Source organism: Clupea harengus, chromosome 9 (genome assembly GCF_900700415.2).
Source record: "Clupea harengus chromosome 9, Ch_v2.0.2, whole genome shotgun sequence".
NCBI lineage: Eukaryota > Metazoa > Chordata > Actinopteri > Clupeiformes > Clupeidae > Clupea > Clupea harengus.
The window spans coordinates 12,523,912-12,549,248 of NC_045160.1; the positions used below are offsets into that span (position 1 = coordinate 12,523,912).

The window sequence follows — 25,337 nt, forward strand, 5'->3', positions numbered from 1 at the left end:
AGGGTATATACAGTCTCATTATATATACCTGTGTGTGTATATATAGATGTTTGATTTGAATGTGAAAACAAACAGAATCATCTCTATACTTTGTGAGACATGATGTCAACAGCATCAAACTGAATTTAGTGAGGCAAACCTCAGAATGTTTCAGTGGATCTGTGTATGATTTTGGTCATTTTGTTGAACTTTCAGATAATTTTTACCTTGTAGAGACTGTTAATTTGTATTTTACTTGCACTCAAGGCTGTTTTGCTTTTAAGCAATAAAGTTGACATTTGCTTGGGTGATGGTCCATCTTTTTTCTCATGTTGTTCTCCGTTTCAATTGGTGATCAGTGAGACCTGTGGCCACAAACCTAACAGCTGCTTTTTAATGAAATTGTAATGATTCCCTCATTAGAGGAAATGTAACTGTGAGTTTTAATAACTGATCCCTGATCGAGGGTAATTCTTTTAAATGTGAAATCAGTAGTCAAGAGAAATTTTATGATACATTTATATAACATCATCTCTCTATGTGACTGCTAAAACGGGTTATTACAAAAAACAAAAAAAGTAACGTATCCAGTCAAATTAGGTACATTACTATTAGTGGGGTAAAAAAAAACATTGCTCCTTACTGTAAACATACAGTTCACTGAAGTCATAAGGCCTGCGCTTCCACAACAGTAGGTGGCGCCATAAATAAAGTATGGTACAATTTTACGGAAACAAAACAAGAAGTCAACGAGTTGTCGTAGTAAATGGAGGGAGGTAGAATAACGGTGTAGCATTCTTGTGAACTTAAACGTTTTTCTTCAAAGTCTTGCCATTGTTCGGGCCAGAGCCAGGGGAAGGATCAATTCACAGATCCACCAATCTTCTCGAAGATGGCTCCAACGATCCAAACACAAGCTCAACGTGAAGACGGGCACAGGTAACTTACTTTAGCTAGCGAGCTAGCTCGGGGCTAGCGTCTGTGCTACCAATCAAGCCTAATATCTATCAGGTTATTCTCTCTATGCTCAAGCATTAGATTCGAAACCACCAAGCTAGTTACGTAAATACCTTGTATAGTGTATCATGTCGTTTAAATGGCCATGTGTACAAATGAAAACATTGACGTTACTCGACAATGGAGCATGCGTTAGCAAAGGCAATGTTTTTACAAACCAACATATCATTACAGCGCAATGAGGATTTGTCGTAATATTGTGAAGATCACTGTTTTTCATCTGCACATTTTCGTCTCCTTTAGGACCTCTTCACACAGAACCGTCCCTGAGAGGTACGTAAGTGTATTTCACTAAAAGTTAGCCCATCAGCTATGTAGTGTAAAAAATAGTTTTTCTATCTCCTCTGTTGACGGTAATAATATCTTGAGGTTTCTGAATTCTTGTCAGGTCTGGTGTTGTGTGTCGAGTGAAGTACTGCAACAGCCTCCCTGACATACCCTTTGACCCAAAGTTCATCACGTACCCATTTGATCAGCACAGGTATGTTGTGTACACTTATAGATGTATATGGATTTTGCAAAGCCTTGCATCCACACCTTTTGAAGTGAAATTGTTACGTCACTCCAGATTTTTGACTGGATTTCCTTTCGTGTTTTGTCAAAAGGTTTGTGCAATACAAAGCTACTTCGCTAGAGAAACAACACAAGCATGATCTGTTGACTGAACCTGACCTGGGCGTTACAATTGACCTCATTAACCCAGACACCTATCGTGTAGATCCTAACAGTAAGTCGAAGCAACACAAATGAATCCCAGGTCTACTACAGAAAGCATATCTTATAACAAATAATTAATTAATAATTATTGATTACATTTTGTGTAGTTTTACTTGATCCAGCGGATGAGAAACTTCTAGAAGAGGACATCACGGCTCCTACAAGTTCCAAAAGGTGAGAAAGGGTTTAAATTATTAGGTAATGATTTTTCATGTCCATATTGACATAGACCACATGGGGTTCTGACTCAATTGTTTATTTCCTTGCTGTTTATCCAGATCTCAGCAGCATGCCAAAGTGGTACCCTGGATGAGAAAGACAGAGTACATCTCCACAGAGTTCAACAGATACGGTGTTTCCAATGAGAAAGTGGAAGTCAAGTAAGTCCTTATTATCTGCTAATGGCTAAACACATTGACACACAGGTCATTTTCATAAAGCGAAACTTTGAATGAACTTTCTTTTGCAGGATTGGTGTTTCTGTCAAGCAGCAGTTCACAGAGGAAGAGATCTACAAAGACAGAGACAGTCAGATTGCCGCCATTGAAAAGACATTTGAAGATGCTCAGAAAACTGTGAGAACACGTCCTCTTAATATTCCACATGTTGTTCGCAAAAGCTTTAAAAAATGGTTTACCATAAAGATGGCCCTACCATGAGGCTTCTTTAAAGTGTGACTATTGCAAGATTCAAAAGATTGATGACTCATGTCCTCCTTGCAGGTCACAGCGCACTACAGCAAACCCAGAGTCACTCCAGTGGAGGTTATGCCAGTCTTCCCTGACTTTAAGGTATGGCCTCATATGGGACACGGTATTTCACCAAGGAATCAAGATTTTCTCATTATGTATACATGCCAGATTAATCTTTGCAGCCGAGTGAATGTTGGTTAATTGTGGTCACATGACATATGGATACGTTATTTATGCCGTAAAAAGGTGATCACAGCCACAGAGGCCATACTTTTCTTTAAGGGGTTCAGGGTTCCCACTGTCATGGAAATCCTGTGCAAAAAGTTCCATTTTCATTCAATAATTAAGCTTATCCTGTGGAGTAAGGTACTTGTAGGTTGTTAAAGGACCATGGAAATGTCATTAAGGGTCCTTTAAAAAGTCCTGGAAAAGTTTTAAAAAGTTGTCAGTGAAAAGTTTTAAAAAGTTGTCAGTGAAAAGTTTGGGAATACAAGACACCGTGACACACATTTTCTGTCGTCATGCAACATCATTCCCTCTCCTTGTCATGCTCTCTTCCCCAGATGTGGATAAACCCATGTGCTCAGGTCATCTTTGACTCGGACCCTGCTCCCAAAGACATGTCTGCCCCTGCTGGTGTAGATATGATGTCTCAGGCCATGATCAGGTAAGAGTTATACACAGTGACTTCATGTTGCTTCAGGTCTAAGCCAGTTGATGAATATATTTTTAATCTCTACACCCATTTGACAGGATCTTGTAAGTGGTTCTTTCCACGGACTAGATAGTTAGACTCTGTAAGGCAGGGCAGGTGATTCTGGAGAAACAAGTAGTAGAAAGATAGATTTTGAAAGTATACGACTGAAAAAATCCCACCCCCTTCCTTTAAACTCCTCCTCCAAAACACATGAGCATGCACTGGTACAGCCTGACGAGTTCACGAGAGACAAGTGAGGTGAATCGTTGTTCTCACTAACATATCCAACTACCAATTTTCCAGACTATTTACCACACTGAATATAAACCGCATTAGAGTATTTTATGAAATGTTATAAGACAAACCTGCATATTGACTGCACCCCGATATTAACCGCAGTTTATTGAACGTGACGTCCTGCCATGTACTTGTGGTTCGAGCGCTAATAGCCATCTAAAAGCTGTATGAAGTAGGGCTGCATTTTCCCTGCCATTCTTGTATGACTAGACTTGTATGATATGCCTTGTGGAAGACTCCAGTCAGGTGCAATAAGTGAACGAGTGTGCACAGGTAGATAGGTCGGCAGGCAGGTGCAATAAGTGAACGAGTGTGCACAGGTAGATAGGTCGGCAGGCAGGTGCAATAAGTGAACGAGTGTGCACAGGTAGATAGGTCGGCAGGCAGGTAGGTCATCCAATTGGGACTTTTTTACAGCCCTGCGACTGCCACAGATGACCATTGTTTTTCTTTCCATTGCCAGAGCATTTGATTAGTTAATTGCTATCAGGATGTAAAGAGAATTTCAAGAAATATAACAAAAAATGCTTCAAAAGTAAATCGCCTACCCTGCCTGTAATATCTTCCCTCTAAAGGTTATTCAGGGCCTTATTGCTGATTTTCATTGGGTTGCGTACTCTTTGATTCTGTACCCAAGCCTGAAGTAGAAATGTTGTCGTCCTGGTGAACAGTTTTGAAGATTGGTGCACAAAGTGCTCTCACACGCTGAATGTTGGTGTTGTCTGTCTGCAGGGGTATGATGGACGAGGAAGGAAACCAGTTTGTGGCGTACTTCCTGCCCAACGAGGAAACCATGCGCAAGCGCAAGAGAGATGTTGAGGAGGATATTGACTACATGCCAGAAGAATTGTAAGAAATTACATTGCTGACAATAACATGTGGGATGGGAAATGTCAATGACATATGTAATACATAATACAGATTGTGCGTTTGTAATACCAATATTATAACAATATTGTACCTTAATTTACCTGAGTTACATTTTGCAATTGCATCAGCCAGACTATATTACAATGTGATCACCTGATATGTTGTGTATATACTCAGGATGCCTGCAGACATTTTGTGTGCAAAGGAAAAGTTTACCATGAGTCACTTTAATTCTCAAAATGACTTATTTTCATTCCTGCCCAGGTATGAATACAAGATTGCCAGGGAGTACAACTGGAACGTGAAGAACAAGGCCAGCAAGGGCTATGAGGAGAACTACTTCTTCATCTTTAGAGATGGAGATGGGGTCTACTACAACGAGCTGGAGACCAGGTAGGAAGCCATGGCATTTACATTCAAAAGCATCCTCCTGAAGAACTGGAGAATGACGACAAAACAATGAATGCATCATTGCTAACGAGTCTATGCTAACATAATCAGCCTACATTGTTTTCATAGAGAAATCATTTTGTTGATGTCTGGGCTTAAAGAAACTCCAATGATCTGTTTCTTAATGTCATCACTTTGTGGAAATAAGAACAAAATATGACCCTAGAACCGGCTGAGTGTGTGTCAGTGAGATTCTGATCTGTCTGATGTTCTTGGTCACAGAGTGCGTCTCAGCAAGAGAAGAGCCAAGGCTGGAGCGCAGTCCACCACCAATGCGATGTTGGTGTGCAATCACAGAGATATGAACGACAAGGAGCTGGAAGCACAGGTTAGCTTTCAGTTGGGATTTTGTACACTTATCCCTGCCACAGTACACAATCTATTAGTTCTTAATATTCTCTCATACTTCATGCTGTGTTGCATAGAAATTAGTTTGGCCACTTTTTGAACTCAAAGTGAACTGAGGCCATCATTGTTACAGGCTTCATGATAAATTAAGACTTTTCTAGCTGGTGGTATGTTATATCATAAGTGTGTGTTTTGACTTGCATGTGTTTATTCAGACTTCCCACATCATTATCAACATTATTGTGTGTTAATATCCAGAAGAAATCGGTGAAGGAATTATGAAACTAGTTTCCATAAATCCCCAAGGGCCCATAATTCATGGGCAGGCCTGTGTTGGCTTTAGTTTAAGGAAACTGATAGGTGTGTGTGCATGATGTGCCCCGCAGGATGCCCGCAAAGCTCAGCTGGAGAATCACGAGCCCGAGGATGAGGAGGACATGGACAAGGTCCATGAGTCTGGTGAGGCTGCTGCATCTGTAGTTCACTACACCACTGTCTCCTGTTTTAAACACCAGTCATCAATCTTTTATTTTAGTCACAGACATCTGGAGTTAAAATTGAAGCTGCTGTTATAGGAGGGACAAGTTCACAAGTGCAGTGTTTACTTCCTGTCCTTGACTAAAGGTTACTTGTCTTTTATGTTAGGACGTCGGTGTTAATGATTCAAACTAATAGAGTGTGTGTGTGTGTGTGTGTGTGTGTGTGTGTGTGTGTGTGTGTGTGTGTGTGTGTGTGTGTGTGTGTGTGTGTGTGTGTGTGTGTGTGTGTGTGTGTGTTTTCCTTGGTTGTCTCAGACAAAGAGAAGGGCAGCGAGAGCGAGAACTCTGAGAGCGAGTCAGAGCACGAGGAGGAGGAGCGTCCCGAGCCCGAGGAAGAGGACGAAGAAGTGGAGGTTGAGAAACCACCGCGGCGGCGGCGGGCGAGCGGCAGTGGCAGCGAGAGCGGCGACGAGCGGCAGGCACGGGAGACGCGTGCCGACGAGGAGGAGATCTTTGGGAGTGACGACGACAGCGACGACGACGGCGAGGCCAAGGGAGGCAGCAGGGGCGGGGGGCGCAGCAGCGGCAGCGAAGAGGAGGAGGAGGAAGATGGCGGAGGGAGAAGGAGTGGGAGTGCGTCACCTGTGCGCAGCAGCAGCGATCACTCGGAGGCCGGCCAGCAGAGTGGAAGCGACCAAGGCTCCGACTCCAGCGACGCCAGCGACAGTGAATGAGATGGCAGAGCACAGCTGTACCCCCATACACTTATACACACACACACTTACACTCACACTAGTACACATGCACTCATCTACACACACACACACACACCTACACATATGCACTCATATATGCACACACACACACACATACTCACACACATGCACTTATATACAAAAATGCATACTTCCATTAGCAAATGCCATTCTTGTTTAAGGGTGCAAAGCTATCATGTCTGACTGAATCAGTCCTCATCCAGCATCCCCTCACCGTACCCATCTCTGGGGTTCTCTGCATGCGTATTTCATGGCAACACTGATGTCGCCAGTCATGTTCATCTCTAGGCTGTCCCTCTCAAGGCCGCCATGATGTCTGGCTCCTGATGTGTGTGAGGGGAGTGGGGAGGGCAGACTCAACTCGGACAGGTTAACTGTGCCAGCTAGAGTGAGTCTTCAGTACACATTAACCGCTACAGTCTCCACATGCATTACAATTCACTTTCAAGTCTTTGTTTTTGATGATCACATCATTTTTTTAAATGTCTTTCTCTCTTTTTTTCCTTTCTTATCTTGTCTGGCATTGGGTTGGATGGGTACAGTTTTTCTCTCTTTTGTTTTGGAGAACCTATAGAAATCAATAAATTGTGGAGCTGATTTGAATGAGAGCGGCACATTGTCTAATACTGTTAGCATATGCTTTTTGGTCGTAGTTAAGCTGAAACGGTCTACTGCAGTGTATGGACAATGTAAATAAATATTAAACTGATGTTTTTTTTTAATATCATTGTCTGTGTTTTATTATTATTACTACAACAGCCACTAGTTAAGTAATATCCAAATGATAAATCACAGTCAAGCTTTATTAAAATACAACTTAGCTTGGCATCACTGGACTATATTTCCTATCTTATTTGTTTGTGTATATGCAAGCTTAGGTGATATAATCACTTATTTTCTATCCGCTGTACAACAACAAACATAAGAAACAAGACCGTAAGGACAATACTGTACAAAAGGCTTGAAGGGGTTTCTTTTCAACGAAAGAAAGACAGTTTGCTTTTCAGCCACTCCTCTGTCAGGTCGTCTGCGTTACGAGTCTCGAACACCTGTGCAGAAGGAGGTTAAAATGAAGAAAGGGATAAGGAAATGTTCATGCCAGAGGACTCACGGTACATCCTTGCAGTCATTGCATGCACTTATGGATATGAAATGGAGACAAAGGCGAATATATCGCCTTCATTTGTGTAGCATCCAGATAATACTAAATTGTGAAGACATTTTTATCATAATTTGGGAAGATGAGGTATACTAACTGTGCTGTTGTGTACAGATGATTATGATCGTGGGGATGGTGACCAACTTAAGCTTCTCTTGGACATACACAGAGAGCTTAAAACAACACATGCTTGTCCAAATGTCTGCGGTACAGTGTACCACATTGCCCTCCATGCTTAAGAGGGATTTCTTCACCTTTGCTTTAACATCACTGTACAGGTTTGGTACAACTGTATGTGAGAAATGCATGCATGAGAGTATCCCGTAGCATGATGCAGTGACAGTTAGGAGCTTACAGAAACCTGTGTTTTCAACAATTGAGTAGGGCAGAGTGCCTGGCAAATCATATCGGGCAAAGTTTCTGTAATTTCCTCGGCAGCCAAATTGTTGTCTGGTGGTTGTCAAAATTGATAACTAAGGTCATTTGAAACCTTAGCAGCTATACTAAAAATAAATGAAAAATGCTTGAGAGTAACACCATTACAAGGTAAGGTAATTATATGCTTATATTAATTTCCAAATAGAGCTTTGAAATGTTTAGTAGGCCTATTATTGATTGCCTACATAAGCTGTTCTCAATCAAAGGTATTGTGTGAAACCTTAGCTAGCCTACTTATATGAAATAAATAGTCTAGTCTTGGCCAGAGGATTTAACACGTTTTATACAATTACCTTTACTTCAGTTGCTGTACCACGTTACTGTTTTGAAAGTTTCTTACAGATAATGGCATAATGATCATTGCTTTGTCTTGCCGAAGTGTATGGTGCCAGTTTACACACAAGCCACCAGCTGTTGCCAACATGCGTCTGGTGATGCAAGGGGCTGCACTCTCACAACTCTAAAGTCTAAACTGAATTAAGCATTAACTCATCCATCACATGCACAGGGTTATCTCCTAAACTTGTTTCTGTCTGTTTAAATAACCATGAAGTCAAAATTCCATGAAACCAATAGTTGATAGATACATCATCAATGGATGGATATTGACTGAAATGGCCTACAGGATAAAACTTTTTTTTTTCTTTTTTTAATGGAGGAAATGAACAGATACAGCTGAAAATGACAGGTGATAAGTTTAGGGGTTTGATAGAATTCTGCACATGACATTGACCCCTCTTCAAGTAAACGCTGCCTCGGTGGGCGACTACGGAATATTCAGTAGATTATCACTTATCACTTCTTCAATTAGATTGGATAGAAGAAAAAGAAAAGTGTCATGAATTGTTACCTTGGTGAGCTCTGCAGTCTGAACCAGGCGGTTTTTGCTGCCTGCGTACATCATTTGTTGTTCAGGCTTGCACCCTGTAGATATTGTGCATAGTGTAAGTGTACGTGCAACTGTAAACCCTAACAGTCTAGTACATTGTATTTATAGTTCAGAGTGGTCATTTGACATCAGCATGGACTTTAAAAAGAAACTAAGTTGCTTTATAGCTTGATGAAGAAAAAAGACTGGAACAGTCAAGGCAGTCCATGAAAGCATTGCTCACCTACAGGACTTGAAAAGATGAAGCAGAGTGGATATGACACCCTCCCATCTTCATGATTATATTTGTAGCTGTACACAATGAATGTTCTGTCATGTTAAGGAACCATTGTTTTTGTTTTTGCTAGTTGCATCTGATTTATCACAAACTAGTATGCACCAGGAAGAGTGACCTTAACTCACTTTTTTCTTTCACCAACATTTGGGTGTGTTCAATCCTTTTGTCTGATTAACTAAAACACTTCCTAGACATTAGCCGACAAGGAAACAGGTGTAACATTGATCTTTGATCCATGAAAATGTATCTTTAAGCAGCGCTATTATTTGCCATTGTTATTTCCCCTTGCAGACATTTAACAAAAATCTATACAAGCAGGTGGTGGGAAGGATATCTGGGCTGACGTTCTGGGAGCTCATTCCTCAAGTCATCAAGGGAAATGTCCTGAAATAAGAGAGAATGTCGTGGTTGTTGTTGCTATGTGGGTCATTACCTGTACCCTTCCTCTCAGCATGAATAGGATTTTCTTATGATATTCACATGTCACAAAGGAACTATAAATTATAATGTTTAAACTGTCAAGAGGGTTTACGCAATGTATTTTCACATATCCAATTATTATATGACATAAGGTATAGGGTATGGTGGCAAAACTAAACATATCTGACGCCATTTTTGATACAGCTTTAACTGTCATAGAATGGAATACAAATATTAACACTGACAAGAAACACTGCATTTATTTTAATCCCACATAAAATGAAAATGACAGAAATAGTGTAGTGTCAAATCAGCGCATGTACTGCCCTGGGTAGACATGACTGATCAGACTTACCTCATACTCCTCCTCCAACACCACCAGCTGTTGCTGCATGTCTATCTTCACTGAACAGAGGGAAACACAACATGTCATTAATGTAGTCACTATAGGTGACAGTCAGTAAGTCTGAACTGTTTCTTGTACGAATGTTCTTCAGTTGCCCAGCTGAAAAGTATGGCACAGTGCTCTACGCAGTGTGGGTTGCCTTTTTGCCACCATTGGCAGACATGATGCCCATATAAATACATGCCACCATTGGCAGACATCATGCCCATATAAAATACATGCTGATAAAGGCAAAGGCAGATAACCACAACAAAGTTATGCAACAGCCAGTAATCTGCTGAAACAGACACTTACTTAAGATGGCTGCATTGTTTGTATCTTTTCGGAAACGGAACTTCTTCAGTTTTTCTTGCAGGGTTTCATCCACTTCACACACAACTAGAGAGTCTGCCTAAATTATTTAACCAAAACATCAGGTGACAGTGCTGGCCATAATACTGTGGTTAATTCCTGAACTAAAATTAATTCATTTGACATAGTAGAGTTGCCCATTGAACAGAAGAAATGTACATTTGCATGAACATGACAACTATAAAACTATAAACAACATGCCAATTCTAGCGACTTTGAACAAAGACAAGAATAGGGTTAGTGTGTCCATATCATGAATATAACTTATGCGCTATATTAAGTTTGTCTTTTTTTCTATTTTAAACCATAAATTAGGTGTTTATGTGGAACATTGCAGGCAGGAAGTGCCTATGCAGCTGCATGTTGCAATTCTACTTCCTGGATCTGCATAACGGTTGAGAATATAACCAAGATATTTCACAGAAAATGGACTCTTAGAATATACATAACATTTTATGTAATCTAGGTATTATGAAATCATGAAAACGCTCTGACTATAATAAAAGCAATTAATCCTTACCATTTCTCTGACTCAAAGTTATGACCTACTGCTTTTTGAGCTGTGAAGCTGTTTCTTCCCCCTTTGCACTTGTGACCAAAAACTAGTGACATCCTCAAATTCTACACTGGGTATTTGCATAATGGGAGGGATACTGATTACTGTGAATTGTATTTTTTTCTATCTATGTCACATTTCTACCACCACCTCTACAACAACTAGACCTACTGTTCATCATCAACAACAACAACAACAGTGATAATACTAACAACTCTGTCCAATTTTTCTCTGTATATGACATATTTAATATATTGTTACTCTTCACTGTCCTCGCCGTCTAAGATATTGTAAGATATAGCATCACTTATGTTATGGTTCGTACTTGCATTTAGATGCTGCATTTCATTGGCTCTACCTGTACTCTGCACAATGACTAAAGATGAATCTTATCTAATCTAATTATAACTCAGTGTCCATGTTCATGGAATGGTGAGGTATAATGGTGATGTTAATGGTCAGGTGATCTGATCATGTAGGAAATAATGTAAGAATGATATAGCCTATTATCATTAACAATATCAATGTCATAGTCATTTGTCTCTGTCAAAGAGCTCATAAGCCTACCTATGCTGCGAAAATATACTATTTTCCCCCAATAATTATGTGACAGTTCACCATACGTGTAAATCATGATTGTATTTTTTAAGACACTCAAATTAAGCTAGTGTATTCTTTTCTCCCTCGCGGGGGCCAGTCGCGTATAGCTGTAACGGACGACCGGCCAATAGGATTGAAGCTTTTTTCTGGATCCGTGCATTTCATTATTTATTTTAGATTCCCCAAAAGACAGGGTTCGTATCCCCATTGAAGTGTTATTAAATGTGAAATATATGAGTAGAAAGCATTGAAAATACTTGGGGATTAAAAATGAATTACAACTTTCCATGTAAAATTAGTTTTTTTGTAGTTTCTATCAAATGTGTACGATGTAAAAGCTACTACTTTGAACATAGTAAAATAGTACTCCATAAGATTGTCAGTATCTTTGTAGGAATGTAATAATGTTTTTTAGTTCTTCCCTTGTTTGTCAAAGTGTGTTTAATTATCATTAATATCCTCTGTACTGCTCAAATTAACTGAACCAGCATACGTGCAATGTAATGAAATTATGTGTGGACCAGCATTGGTGAGCAAAATACCGCCTTGGTGCTTGAGCTCATCTGTCCTTACCTCACACCTCCGAGACACACTGAGACACTGAGACCAGCCATCTCCCACATGCACGCTAGAGCTCCAGATATTTGGAAAGAATCTCGCAAAACAAATTTGATCAATTAGTCACTATCACTGCCACTGCCGCATGTGGCATGGGGTACATTTGGAAATGTATGCCGATGACACTGTTGTACACACATGCAAAAACAGCTGAGCTAGCAGAGGCTAACTGCTGCTATGAAAAGGATGCTGATGTGCCAATGTACAGCCCCCTGATGTTGACATTTTCATTAAGGGTGAAAAGACTGATATAGTTACTGAACTTAAATATCTTGTCGTGACATTGGATCCAAATCTCAATTTTAGGAAACACGTCAAGAAAATTATAAAAACTACTTTTAGGCAAATTAGAAACTCTCTCTGTGTGTATGTAAATAAATATAAATAAATAGTAAAGAAATTATAAAACTAATAGTAATAGCTAAAAGCCTAGAGAAAGGGAAGGAGGGAGCTGGCAATGATGAATTGGTTAAATAGTTTGGGATAGGCAAAAATGTGCAAATGTAAAGAAAATTTGCAAGTGTATCACAGTTGTAATTGTAAAACTGAAACATTATTAGCATACTAAAATAAATGAAAACAAACAATAGAGATTTCAGTACCTGTTTTTGTTGTACAGTATGTGTCAAGAAAATAAGGATATGCTTTGGTTTTCCATGTGGATCATAATCCCAATCTAATAACCCTTAGTATTTATGCCCAAATTTCACACTGATACCCCCTTACCTCCCATCCACCTGCTCCCTAACTCTATCTTCCTCTCGCTGCATATGGCGAAAGGACTTTCCTGGCTGTGGCCTACATACAATATATCATCCCTGTGCCCATCAGGGCTCATCATATCATTGTTGAACCTAGTTCCTAATGGCCCTGGCTGCCTCAAAGTCTTTTGGCCCATCAATCTCCTGGCGGGCCCCTGGTAGAAGGCTCTGTGGCGCGTCGGGCACTGTGTGGTGTGGAGGTTCGACATTCCAGAGGTGCTGGCTCACGTTTAGGACTGGGCTTCGAGTATAAGAAGGGTGAGGAGAGAGCCAAGGAGCAGCACTTCTCAGCCCAGCTCTCCACATCCAAACCACCTTCTCCAGCTCCCAGAGATTCAGAGCCCCAGCACACAGCAAAGATGAGCCGCAGCCCAGAAAGGATTTCGTCGTACCGTCGGCATTTTGAGGAATGCAGCTCCACATCCCTCCAGGTGAGGGTGTCTAGCCCGTCACCATCCCGCCGGGACCCCCGGCAGCAGCGTGCTGCCAGCTCCTCCCGGTCGGCTGTGGCCGCAGCTGGCAACGGCATGGCGATGGGCCGCGGCAAGACAGTCTCCTCCTCCCGCAAGCCCCTGATGGGGAGGTAAGCTCCGCCCAGGGGGATAGCACGGGGTATCTCAGGATGAGAGGGGTCATCTAGAGGTCGCAGATCTAAGTCCCCACTGATGTCAGCCCAAATACTGTGTGTGAGGACAGCAGGGCTCTGTAGAAGAAATTGGTAGATAGATACATTTTCTTGCCTCATTTAGTTTGCCATAATGCTGTTCTACATGCAGGGCTAATGTGCTTTGTTAGGTCAGTGCAGAGGGTTCCATTTTAAATAATTTAATATTAATATCAGCAAAAAACATATGAGCTATATCCAAACACACAGATCAATCTGAGGTGAGAAGTACAAGCCACAATGGCCTGACTAGCAACAAAGCAGAATAAAGTTCAATCAATATCTAGAGGCTATGTTTTGTTTCACATCATGACATGAATTTTAAAGCTGGCATAGGACACAAATGGTAGACTGTAACCAAGACTAGAAACATTCTTTTCTCAAACTAAATAAATTATAGCTATAACTTAAAAAATGTATGAAAGCCAGTCAATGTCAATTGTCAATTGCCTGAACAACTAAAATCCCCCTGATTCTTAAATCAACTTTCCACCCGCTTTGCAGCTTTCACCATGTGCATTCCCCAGTAGCGCAACGAGATGCCATTAGATTAACAGCGGACTGTCCACAATATTTGAGTGTAATAAATCACACACTTAATTCAAATGTTTGTCAGTGATAAAAATAGAATGGGCGATATTAAAGGATAAAATTAAAAGGAAGGTTCAGCCACACTTCTCACATTTTGACACATATTCAGTCATATCATGCTGTCATAACAAATTCACTCTTATGTATTTGTTGAACAGTAGCGGCGCAAGCATGGGCACCATTTGTGTGGGAGGAGATGCAGTAGATCTGGAAGCTGCTGCCGCTGAGAATCAAGAATTCCTCAGCACTCGCACCAGCCAGCGCAAGGAGATGGTTGTGCTGAACGACAGGCTGGCTGCATACATCGAGAAGGAAAGTGGCTTTCTTTTACACTACATTAGTTATTAATGTACGCCTATACCCCCCCCTAAAAAGTACAATTGTGGAATATTGAGATTCAGGATACTCTTGGAACCAGACAGAGCCCCCAAAGACCCATACTCACAAATACTTAAATTCAGTTACTTATTCATAGCCCATAGCCTATTTGATTCTTCTGGAATCGACTCATGTTTTCTAGGCCCGTCTTAGACAGAATTTGTCTGATTTGTTTCCGCTTAAGTGTGCGGCACAGACTGGCTGTGTCTAAATGCGCCTTCTGGCTGCAAAAACAGAGCAGCGCATTACTTGCACTTCTTTGGGCATCGAGCATTATCGAGCATGTAGCGCTTGCACACAGGGGCCAAAATTTATGTGTCCTTCTGTCCCCAAAGGTTCGGTCACTGGAGCAGCAGAATAAGCTGCTGGAGACAGAAATCGAGGCCCTCCAGAACCGATTCCTGAAGCCCACGGGCCTGCGCATGCTGTATGAGGAGCAGCTCAAAGAGCTCAGGAGGCTTGCAGATCAAATGAGAAAGCAGCGGGTATGTCTAATTCACTTACATAAATACTTTCTTAGTAGGCCTATGCCCGCTCGTACAAATATGCATCGGGTCATCAACCGACCCTATACTGACAGCAGAGTCAGACACATGTCTAGGCTATGGCTTACTCATTTTGCCGGTGTTTAATTTAAATCTCTTCACAGACACATACCACATTGGTAACTGGTCATAAATCTATTGGTACAAATAGTGTGCTCCAACTACTGATGTTCTCATCATTTTTAAGGACCTGGCTGTTGCTGCCAAAGACGCCAGGGCTGGACAGCTGGAGATGATGAAGGCCAAATATGAGGAAGCTGTGGAACTGAGGAGGAAGGCCGAGATGGACATCGAGAACTTCCGACCGGTTAGACTGGCAGTTTTAGGATTAAAGATTAAGATGAATGCTGTTGATATGTCGACCACTATGGAATGGCTTACTTTCAACCGTGTGCATACAGGATGTTGACGCAGCCACCTCCTCGCGCATTGCTCTGGAAAAGCAACTTGAGAACCTGGAGGTTGAAATTGAGTTCCTGAAGAGAATTCAAAGAGAGGTACATTTATTTATTCATTATCACCAAGATAAATCAAGCCACAATTTTGCAGTCGATAAATGATGTGAAATGATAAAATTCCCTCAGGAAATCGAGGACCTGATGAAACAAATCTATTCTGCTCATGCCACCGCCGGAGACGCCTTCGCCCTCCCCGACATCGCGGCTGCTCTTAAGCAGATTCAGCACGAATATGACGTCATCGCGGCAAAGAATCTTCAGGTACCACATACAAAAAGGCCCCTTAAAGAACATCAATAATTTAGACCTAATTTGATATACATCATCATCTTTTTACTTGAAATGTGTTTTTGCCCTCTTTAGGAAATGGACTCGTGGTATAATTCAAAATTCGAAGATTTAAACAATAAAACCACAAACCATGTGGACAAAGTGCGTGGTGCACGAGAGGAGCTTGCATCCGCTAAAAAAGATGTAGGTTTGCCTTTGCTCTAGCATTTCAGCATGTCTCAAGCTATTTAAAAACATATTCATTACAAACAACAAGAGGTGCACAGAAAATAGCATTGAATAGCACTTATATATCCACAGATTCAAGGCAAAGAGAGGGACATGGATGGTCTGAAGACCAAAAACGATGGTCTGGAGGCTCAGATTCTTGCAGCTCAAGAGAGACACAAGAAAGAGCTGGAGGCTCTCCAGGTGAGTCCATATTACAGTTTAAAAAGCTGAGATGATTAGATAAGCACGTTTCATTTTAGAAATAGTCAGGGGACATAATGTATTATTGCAAAGATTTATCAATGTACATACGCCATTTAGGCCAGGATCGAAGCTCTTCAGTTGGAGCTGAAAACCACAAAGGGGAAAATCGCACACCTTCTCATGGAATACCAGGACTTGCTGAATGTTAAGATGAGCCTGGAGATTGAGATCACTACATACAGGTAAGTGAGGTGTTTCATTCAATCCACACATCCACACAAATTATATTTCACCATGGAGCCCAACAATGCTGTGGTGTCTTTCTCGTACAGGAAGCTGATTGAGGGCGAGGACATGCGCATCACCAGTATGGTGCAGGGGGTGATGGGCATGAGTGCCATCAGTGCTGGGGCGATCGGAGTTATGGGTCTCGGGGCCTTGGGAGCCGGAACCGGTGGAGCTGCCAATGGGGGACTTGGAGCCGGTGTGGAAAATGGCGCCCACGGCCAGACCATCGCCACCTACTCTCAGGAGCAGGCCGTGGAGATGACTGAGAGGAAAACCGTGCTCATTTGGTAACCAGGAGCATCAAACGCCAATCACACACTCACTGTGAACTCAATTTAAACACATGGTGTACAGCATATCTCAAGGAATTCAAATCATGGGGTGTGCTGATAACATACAAAATTCTCTATATATTGTAATCCAATGAAATATTTACATCAGTTTTTCATATTTTGATTCCTTCTGCCTTCTCTCCGGACAGTTAAAACCGAGGACGACACCCTCGAGAGTGACACACAGGAGAGGAGCTACATCATTGAGGGAGCTGCTGATGAGGAAGAGGAATAGAGTGATCAGGGGGACCTACCCTGTCCACTCACCCTTGACCTCACACTGGTGGCCCTGGGTCTGGGCTCTGACCTTTGACCTTGGCACAACACCATGAAGATGTCTACATTTGCAAGATGCTTCTCTCTTTCTCTGTGTGTTCAAAGCTGGCTGTGAAGGTTTTGAATGCCAGGTTTTCGTGTGCCTTACTACTGCATCCTTGCAAGAATTAAATAAAAGCTCTCAGTAACCATTTCTCTGGTCCTGTGGTTCATTGTAATGGTTGTGATTGGTTTATCATGGGTTTCCTTGGGAGTCTTGGACTCTTTTAGGTAGTCTGACATGCCTTGATGCTTTTGTATATTTCCCGTAACTAAAAACATGATTATTTTCTAGAAGACCTCAGCAATAATAACATGAGAGTAAAAGGAATGTAGTACATTTTTTTTCATTTAAATCAAATCTAAACATACCCTTACAAAAACCTCAATATTCCCCACAGGGAAGCGAAGACTTCTAAGGGTTAATATGGTTTTCTTGGGGCTTATTCATCAACTGCAAGCATCAACTGCTGATATGTATAATAGCTATTGTAATAAAAAATAAAGGGCATAAAGAATATACAAACATATATCTATCATATATTTATTACATATATTTGAATCTTGTGTCTCCATTGGTATTGTATTATTCTCTTCCTCTTTCTTTCTCTCTTTCTCTCTCTCTTTCTTTCTCTCTCTCTCCCTCTCTCTCTCTGGATTTCTTTTTTGTTAAAAATGTCTCCATTAGTGAGAGGTTACATGTTGAACAAGTATAGGATGCCTGATAGGAAAACAGCGGTGAAAGAAACAATGGAATGAGTAGAAAGAGGGGAGAGAGAAAAGAAACTGAACAAGTGAGAGGGAGGGAGAGAGAGACAGAGCGAGAGTGAGAGAGAGAAAGAGACAGAAGGAGAGACAGAGATACCTGAGGCAGAGTCTGTCACCCACAGGGGAAGCCGCAGTCATCATGCCAGCGCTCCGGTGCCGCAAAGTGAAGGCACACAGGCGTTCCACGTCCTCATTCCATCCACATCCTCAGCCCGTCTTGCCACTGGAACATGCCAACCCCCCTGAGCACCCGTACCATGCAGGGCTGAGGAAAGAGGTGGAGGAAAATGGTGGAGAGGAGAGGAGAGGAGAGGAGAGGATGGGATAGGAGAAGAGGGGAGGAGAGAGGAGAGGAGAGATAGGGGAGGGGAGAGGAGAGAAGAGGAGGGGAGAGGTAGACAAGATAGATGAATGTCTCTGTCGTCAATAATGTTTGGGGCAGGTATATAGCATTGGTTGCAAATTGTCTTTACACTCTCTAGTCCAAGTTTTATCTTGAGATTTCATCTTGAGAAGGCAATGTGCAAAAACACCAAACACACCCTAATGCAATACGACCATGACTCTGTCATTATGGCTTAAACTCTTTGACTGTTCACTTGATTTAAAATGTAAACATCAGAGCAAGTTCCAACACTATGTGAAGCTGCCATGACACAGGTACAACTGCAGGCAGAAGAGATTCAATTGATTTCAGATTAGGGTGATGTCCTTTTGGGGTGGGAGGCTGTCAGGAGGAGAGGCTTATGAGAATGATTCAGATATGTGGAGAGAATACGCCAGGGGTAAGAAAGGGAGGCAGAGAATCTGAGCATGGAGGAATAGATCGCATTTGACGGGAGTTGTCTTGTGTCATGTGTATGTGTGTATCTATGTATGGGTATTTTTGTGTGTGCATACAAAGTGTGTGTGCGTGTTTGTGTGCGTGTGTACCGTATGTGTGTGTGTGTGTGTGTCTTTAGAGTCCCTGACTGATGTTTGCAGGGCCTATAAAAAATGACAGGCTCTCATGATAATTTCATAATTAAAGTCGTGGCTGAAATGTAATGTGCATCCATAATGAAACCACTTTTTAGTGGGACAACAAATTACTGGAGCACAAAAAGACTGGACTACCAATGCAAAGATACCAACTGAAACAATGCATGTATGGCATATCTGACCATCAGTTAAGCTAATTCAATGTATGAGATGTCTAACATTCATCATAATTCTTCAAATCTGCAAAAGAAATTTCCAGTTAACTATTGTCATCGACGGTGAGATCTGAAAAGGTGGGAGGATTGCAAAGGTGTGAGAAAGTATAATAATAATAATTACTTTAAAAACAAATAAATAATAATTACTTTAAAAACAAATACTACCAATACTACTACTACTAATAATAATACGCTTTATTTGTATCCACATTCTCTTATTTCCTTATACAAATGAATTAGCCTACTTCTATAAACAACCAATGCGGATAAAGGAGCTTCCGAGGGCAAAGGCTTATCAGAATCAGAATTGTATTTATTGGTTTACACCTACCTGGAATTTTCTTTGGTGTATAGGTGCATCCAGTAAACATAAAACATAAAAACACAATAAGTACTACACATAAGAAAAAAACAATATATAAGACAAAAATATATATAAAAAAGTAAAGTAAAAAGTGAAATGCAAAATGCAAAACAGGAGTGCAATGTGATTGTGCAATATGAAATGTGCAATATAATGTAATGTGTGTTAATGTAACACAGACTTGAGGTGTGGGGGCGGGATAAGAGTCCAAGTCAGGTGGGGGTCCCGGGCCTTGTTGATAAGGCCAACTGCAGCCGGGAAGAAGCTGGTCTTGTGGCGTGAGGTTTTGGTCCTGATGGACCGCAGCCTCCTGCCAGAGGGAAGTACCTCGAAGAGTTTGTGACCCGGGTGTGAGGGATTGGCCACAATCTTACCTGCACGCCTCAGGGTCCTAGAGGCGAACAGGTCCTGTAGAGATGGCAGATTGCAGCCAATCACCTTCTCAGCAAAACAGATGATATGCTGCAGTCTGCCTTTGTCATTGGCATTGGTAGCAGCGTACTAGATGGTGATGGAGGAGGTGAGGATGGACTTGATGATGCAGGTGTAGAAGTGCACCATCATTGTCTTTGGCAGGTTGGCAGGCCAAATATGCCCTCAGCAAAGCCATCCAGCATGCTAAAGGGGTGTATAAGACTAGAATTGAACAACAGGTCGGGGATAAGAACATCAGAGCTGTCTGGAGGGGCCTACAAACTGCCACGGGCTACAAGAAGAAGCCCCCCCCCCCACCTCTAACGACCCAAATCTACCAGACCAGTTCAATGTGTTCTGCACAAGGTTTGAAGCACCGCGTGGGTCCACCCCCTCCATCCCCCCCGCCTCCCCTCCCCCTGCCACCACCTCACCTGCTCCACTGGTCATCACTGAGCATGAGGTTCGGAGGCTCTTCAAAGGTCAGAACACCAGGAAAGCGTGTGGGCCGGACATGGTGTCACCTGCTACCCTCAAGCACTGTGCCAGCGAGCTGGCTCCAGTGTTTACGGACATTTTTAATCAGTCTCTCAATTTATGCCGTGTCCCTGTATGCTTCAAATCTGCTGTCATCATTCCAGTGCCGAAAAAGCCCAAGATCACCTGCTTAAATGATTACAGACCGGTCGCCCTCACCTCTGTAGTCATGAAAGTATTTGAACGCTTGGTCCTCTCCTATCTCAAAGCATCCACTGACCACCTCATGGACCCCCTCCAATTTGCATACAGACCCAACCGCTCAGTAGACGATGCAATCAACATAGCCCTTCACTATATTCTACAACACCTGGACAATCAGAACACCTATGCAAGGGTCCTGTTTGTGGATTATAGTTCTGCCTTTAACACCATCATTCCCGACCTCCTCCATAGCAAACTGACCCATCTGAACATCCACCCCCTTACCTGCTTATGGATTACAGATTTTCTCACCAACAGGAGACAGTATGTCAGGCTGGGCCCGCATCTGTCACAGCCCCGCACAGTTAACACCGGTGCCCCCCAGGGTTGTGTGCTGTCCCCCCTGCTCTTCTCCCTGTACACCAACGACTGCTCCTCTGGTGACCCGTCTGTCAAGACCATCAAGTATGCAGACGACACAACCATGATAGGTCTCATCAGCAACAACAACGAGTCTGCCTACCGGAGGGAGGTCGGCCATCTAGAGTCCTGGTGTGCAGTCAGCAACCTAGAGCTTAACGTCAACAAGACAGTGGAGGTGATTGTGGACTTCCGAAAAAAGGTTCCGACACATCTTCCACTTGTCATCAACAACTCATCTGTCACTGTAGTAGAGCATTTCAAGTTCCTAGGCACAACCATCACCAACACACTAAAATGGGACAATAACATCACTCAATTAGTGAAGAAAGGTCAGCAGCGCCTGTTCTTCCTCCGGCAGCTGAGAGGACTACAGGTCAGCCCCCCCATCATGGTGCAGTTTTACAGGGCTATCATTGAGAGTGTGCTTACATCCTCTCACTCGGTCTGGTATGACTCTGCCTCTGCCCGCTCTAAGGCCAGGCTCCAAAGAGTCGTACGGGCAGCAGAGCGCATCATCGGCTGCCCCCTTCCCTCCATCAAGGACCTTCACAGCTCCAGATCCCTCAGGAAAGTAATGAAGATCACGGCAGACCCCTCACATCCTGCTAACAGTCTCTTTAACCGTCTCCCCTCTGGACAGCGATACAGGGCCATCATGACCAAAACATCACGTCACCTCAACAGTTTTTTCCCCCAAGCAATAGCCCTCCTAAATAGCTCTCACACACGAACTTTATCGCACTTTATTTAACTTTATTTAACATTATTATTGTTGCACTACCTCCATTCTTATTTATTATTTTGCTCATACTGTCTGGTACTATCTGTCCTTGTATTGTTGTTCTGTGTTGTCTTGTTGTTCTATTTGTGATACTATAGCCTGCATGGAGAAAACCAAAAAAAATTCCTAGTATCTGTATACATGGCGAAATAAAGTTGAATTGAATTGAATTGAATTGAATTGAATTGAACTTCTTCAGCTGCCACAGGAAGTACATTCTCTGTTGAGCTACGTATATTGGTGAGGGAGCTGATGTTCAAGTGCTCCCGCCTCCCACTTGAGGTCTTGTAAGATGATGGTGCCCAGGAAACGGAAGGACTCCGCAGTGTCGACTGGGGAGTCTCTCAGGGTGAAGGGGATGGGTGGGGCTGGGTACATTCTAAAGTACAACCATCTCCACTGTTTTCAGAACATTGAGCTCCAGGTTGTTCTTACCACATTTGAATTTGTCTGACCGGGATGTTATGTGGATGCTTGCATCTCAATCCATTTTGAGTGATATTTCTTTAATATGACCATTACCGCAAATGACGGAGGAGCATGCAGACGTCTCACAAGTTCAATAATAGATGGCCTTTGTCTCCAGGTCATCATTTCCACAAGCTCATCCCACCTGATACTCAAGCTCAATTAGCCAGTTCAGCACTATCCTTTTTCTTTCTAACCATAACCCTTGGCGGCGACCCACCGGAGATTATCAAAACCTAGAACTGTCATAGTATGTGTGTGTGTGTGTGTGTGATAGTGTGTGTGTAATAGTTTGTGTGTGTGTGTGTGTTGGGCATTTCTGGCTCCTCCCTTACGTGTTTGTCACTCAACGTATAACGTCATGTTCCAAGCGGAGTAGATTCTGTATATTTTCTTTTAATTTAAATTTAAATTCAGCTAGCAGATGCTAACCGCTGCTATGAAAAGGATGCTGAAGTGCCAATGCACAGCCCCCTAATGTTGACATATTCATTAAGGGTGAAAAGACTGATATAGATACTGAACTTAAATATCTTGAGCAAAATATCGCCTCGGTGCTTGAGCTCATCTGTCCTTACCTCACACCTCCGAGACACACTGAGACACTGAGACCAGCCATCTCCCACATGCACGCTAGAGCTCCAGATATTTGGAAAGAATCTCGCAAAACAAATTTGATCAATTAGTCACTATTACTGCCACTGCCGCATGTGGCACAATTGTAAATGTATGCCGATGACACTGTTGTACACACATGCAAAAACAGCTGAGCTAGCAGAGGCTAACTGCTGCTATGAAAAGGATGCTGATGTGCCAATTTTAGGCAAATTAGAAGCTCTCTCTGTGTGTATGCAGCCAAGATATTTATGCATGCCATGATCCTTTTCCACATGTCTTATTGTATTAGGTGTTGGGGGCAGGCTAGAGACACTAAAAAAGTATTAGACCAAATTAATCCTTGTATTAACAAACGTTAAAAGTTCTGGATAAAAAGCCATTTCAGTATCATCACTGTAGGATATTAGAACAACATCATCTTCCGATCTTTGAGAATTTTGCTCTTTTCTCAAATCTTTGTCTAGTGTAAAGAATTTTAAATGGTTTGATCCCTCCTTTTTTGTTCACTTTCACTAGGATAACACTGGATAACTGTAAAATCCACAAGAATAGCTTCCAGAGATTGAACTGTACCCTTTCGTAGCACTGCCTTTGGGCAGTCAGCTTTCTCTGTGAAAGCCTCTGCTCAGTGGAACGCCCTACCGGATGACATAAAGAGTAGTAGTTCTATTAGTACCTTTAAAGTCAAAGTGAAAAATCTGCTACAATGCATAAAATGGTAATATTTATGTTTAACAATGTACGTGGTCCCTTACAAATAAAATAAATAAATAGTAAAGAAATTATAAAAATAATAAGAAAGGGAAGGAGGGAGCTGGCAATGATGAATTGGTTAAATAATTTGGGATAAGCAAAAATAATTGCAAGTGTATCACAGTTGTAATTGTAAAACTGAAACATTATTAGCATACTAAAATAAATGAAAACAAACAATACAGATTTCAGTACGTGTTTTTGTTGTACAGTATGTGTCAAGGAAATAAGGATATGCTTTGGTTTTCCATGTGTATCATAATCCCAATCTAATAACCCTTAGTATTTATGCCCAAATTTCACACTGATACCCCCTTACCTCCCATCCACCTGCTCGCTAACTCTATCTTGCTCTCGCTGCATAGGGGAACCATGGCGAAAGGACTTCCCTGGCTGTGGCCTACATACAATATATCATCCCTGTGCCCATCAGGGCTCATCATATCATTGTTGAAGCTAGGCCCTAATGGCCCTGGCTGCCTCAAAGTCTTTTAGCCCATCAATCTCCTGGCGGGCCCCTGGTAGAAGGCTCTGTGGCGTGTCGGGCACTGTGTGGTGTGGAGGTTCCACATTCCAGAGGTGCTGGCTCATGTTTAGGGCTGGGCTTCGAGTATAAGAAGGGTGAGGAGAGAGCCAAGGAGCAGTACTTCTCAGCCCAGCTCTCCACATCCAAACCACCTCTTCCAGCTCCCAGCTCCCAGCACGCAGCAAAGATGAGCCGCAGTCCAGAAAAGATTTCGTCGTACCGTCGGCATTTTGAAGAATGCAGCTCCACATCCCTCCAGGTGAGGGTGTCTAGCCCGTCACCATCCCGCCGGGACCCCCGGCAGCAGCGTGCTGCCAGCTCCTCCCGGTCGGCCGTGGCCGCAGCTGGCAACGGCATGGCGATGGGACTCAGGACAGTCTCCTCCTCCCGCAAGCCCCTGATGGGGAGGTAAGCTCCGCCCAGGGGGATAGCACGGGGTATCTCAGGATGAGAGGGGTCATCTAGAGGTCGCAGATCTAAGTCCCCACTGGTAGATAGATACATTTTCTTGCCTCATTTAGTTTACCATAATGCTGTTCTACATGCAGGGCTGCTTTGATAGGTCAGTGCAGAGGGTTCCATTTTTAAAGCATAATTTAATATTAATATCAGCAAAAAACATATGAGCTATATCCAAACACACAGATCAATCTGAAGTGAGAAGTACAAGCCACAATGGCCTGACTAGCAACAAAGCAGTATAAAGTTCAATCAATATCTAGACACAATGTTTTGTTTCACATCATGACATGAATTGTAGAGCTGGCATAGGACACAAATGGTAGACTGTAACCAAGACTAGAAGCATTCTTTTCTCAAACTAAATCAATTATAGCCTATAACTTAAAAAAAATGTATGACAGCCAGTCAATGACTGCCTGAACAACTCAAATCCCCCTGATTCTTAAATCAACTTTCCACCCGCTTTGCAGCTTTCACCATGTGCATTCCCCAGTAGCGCGACAAGATGCCATTAGATTAACAGCAGACTGTCCACAATATTTGAGTGTAATAAATCACACACTTAATTCAAATGTTTGTCAGTGATAAAAATAGAATGGGCGATATTAAAGGATAAAATTAAAAGGAAGGTTCAGCCACACTTCTCACATTTTGACACATATTCAGTCATATCATAGTGTGATGACAAATTCACTCTTATGTATTTGTTGAACAGTAGCGGCGCAAGCATGGGCACCGTTTGTGTGGGAGGAGATGCAGTAGATCTGGAAGCTGCTGCCGCTGAGAATCAGGAATTCTTTAGCACTC

The 25,337-nt window shown here is 42.3% G+C and overlaps 3 protein-coding genes across 3 annotated transcripts; 2 read left to right on the forward strand and 1 right to left on the reverse strand.

The window, feature by feature from the left end:
- The first annotated feature begins 713 nt into the window (after positions 1-713).
- On the forward strand, positions 714-7,044 carry paf1 (PAF1 homolog, Paf1/RNA polymerase II complex component). Its single transcript, XM_012836203.3, has 14 exons — positions 714-918; positions 1,240-1,269; positions 1,385-1,477; positions 1,602-1,723; positions 1,821-1,887; positions 1,992-2,093; positions 2,183-2,288; positions 2,436-2,504; positions 2,969-3,072; positions 4,132-4,248; positions 4,534-4,662; positions 4,942-5,047; positions 5,454-5,526; positions 5,862-7,044. The coding sequence occupies exons 1-14, from the start codon at positions 872-874 to the stop codon at positions 6,278-6,280; spliced, it is 1,584 nt and encodes a 527-aa protein (XP_012691657.1). The 5' UTR covers positions 714-871; the 3' UTR covers positions 6,281-7,044.
- Positions 7,034-10,880, reverse strand: gmfg (glia maturation factor, gamma). The gene is made up of 7 exons (XM_012836188.3): positions 10,783-10,880; positions 10,206-10,302; positions 9,861-9,910; positions 9,420-9,469; positions 9,032-9,114; positions 8,770-8,843; positions 7,034-7,371 (listed from the first exon to the last, which is right to left on the reverse strand). The coding sequence occupies exons 1-7, from the start codon at positions 10,783-10,785 to the stop codon at positions 7,300-7,302; spliced, it is 429 nt and encodes a 142-aa protein (XP_012691642.1). The 5' UTR covers positions 10,786-10,880; the 3' UTR covers positions 7,034-7,299.
- Positions 10,881-13,324: 2,444 nt separating this feature from the next.
- On the forward strand, positions 13,325-16,946 carry LOC105911993 (glial fibrillary acidic protein-like). The gene is made up of 11 exons (XM_031572855.1): positions 13,325-13,380; positions 14,211-14,342; positions 14,627-14,915; positions 15,163-15,282; positions 15,377-15,472; positions 15,560-15,694; positions 15,797-15,907; positions 16,025-16,135; positions 16,256-16,380; positions 16,471-16,713; positions 16,908-16,946. The coding sequence occupies exons 1-11, from the start codon at positions 13,325-13,327 to the stop codon at positions 16,909-16,911; spliced, it is 1,422 nt and encodes a 473-aa protein (XP_031428715.1). The 3' UTR covers positions 16,912-16,946.
- Positions 16,947-25,337: the final 8,391 nt, after the last annotated feature.

Coding starts and splice junctions, on each gene's coding strand:
- gmfg (XM_012836188.3), bottom strand. Junction 9,115..9,419: donor CTCCCAGAACGTCAGCCCAG/ATATCCTTCCCA, acceptor ACATGACAGAAC/ATTCATTGTGTACAGCTACA. Junction 8,844..9,031: donor CATCTTTTCAAGTCCTGTAG/GTGAGCAATGCT, acceptor CAATATCTACAG/GGTGCAAGCCTGAACAACAA.
- paf1 (XM_012836203.3), top strand. CDS start 872: ATGGCTCCAACGATCCAAACACAAGCTCAACGTGAAGACGGGCACAG. Junction 2,289..2,435: donor TTGAAGATGCTCAGAAAACT/GTGAGAACACGT, acceptor TCCTCCTTGCAG/GTCACAGCGCACTACAGCAA. Junction 3,073..4,131: donor ATGTCTCAGGCCATGATCAG/GTAAGAGTTATA, acceptor GTCTGTCTGCAG/GGGTATGATGGACGAGGAAG.
- LOC105911993 (XM_031572855.1), top strand. CDS start 13,325: ATGGCGATGGGCCGCGGCAAGACAGTCTCCTCCTCCCGCAAGCCCCTG. Junction 15,283..15,376: donor ACATCGAGAACTTCCGACCG/GTTAGACTGGCA, acceptor GTGTGCATACAG/GATGTTGACGCAGCCACCTC. Junction 15,473..15,559: donor TGAAGAGAATTCAAAGAGAG/GTACATTTATTT, acceptor AAATTCCCTCAG/GAAATCGAGGACCTGATGAA.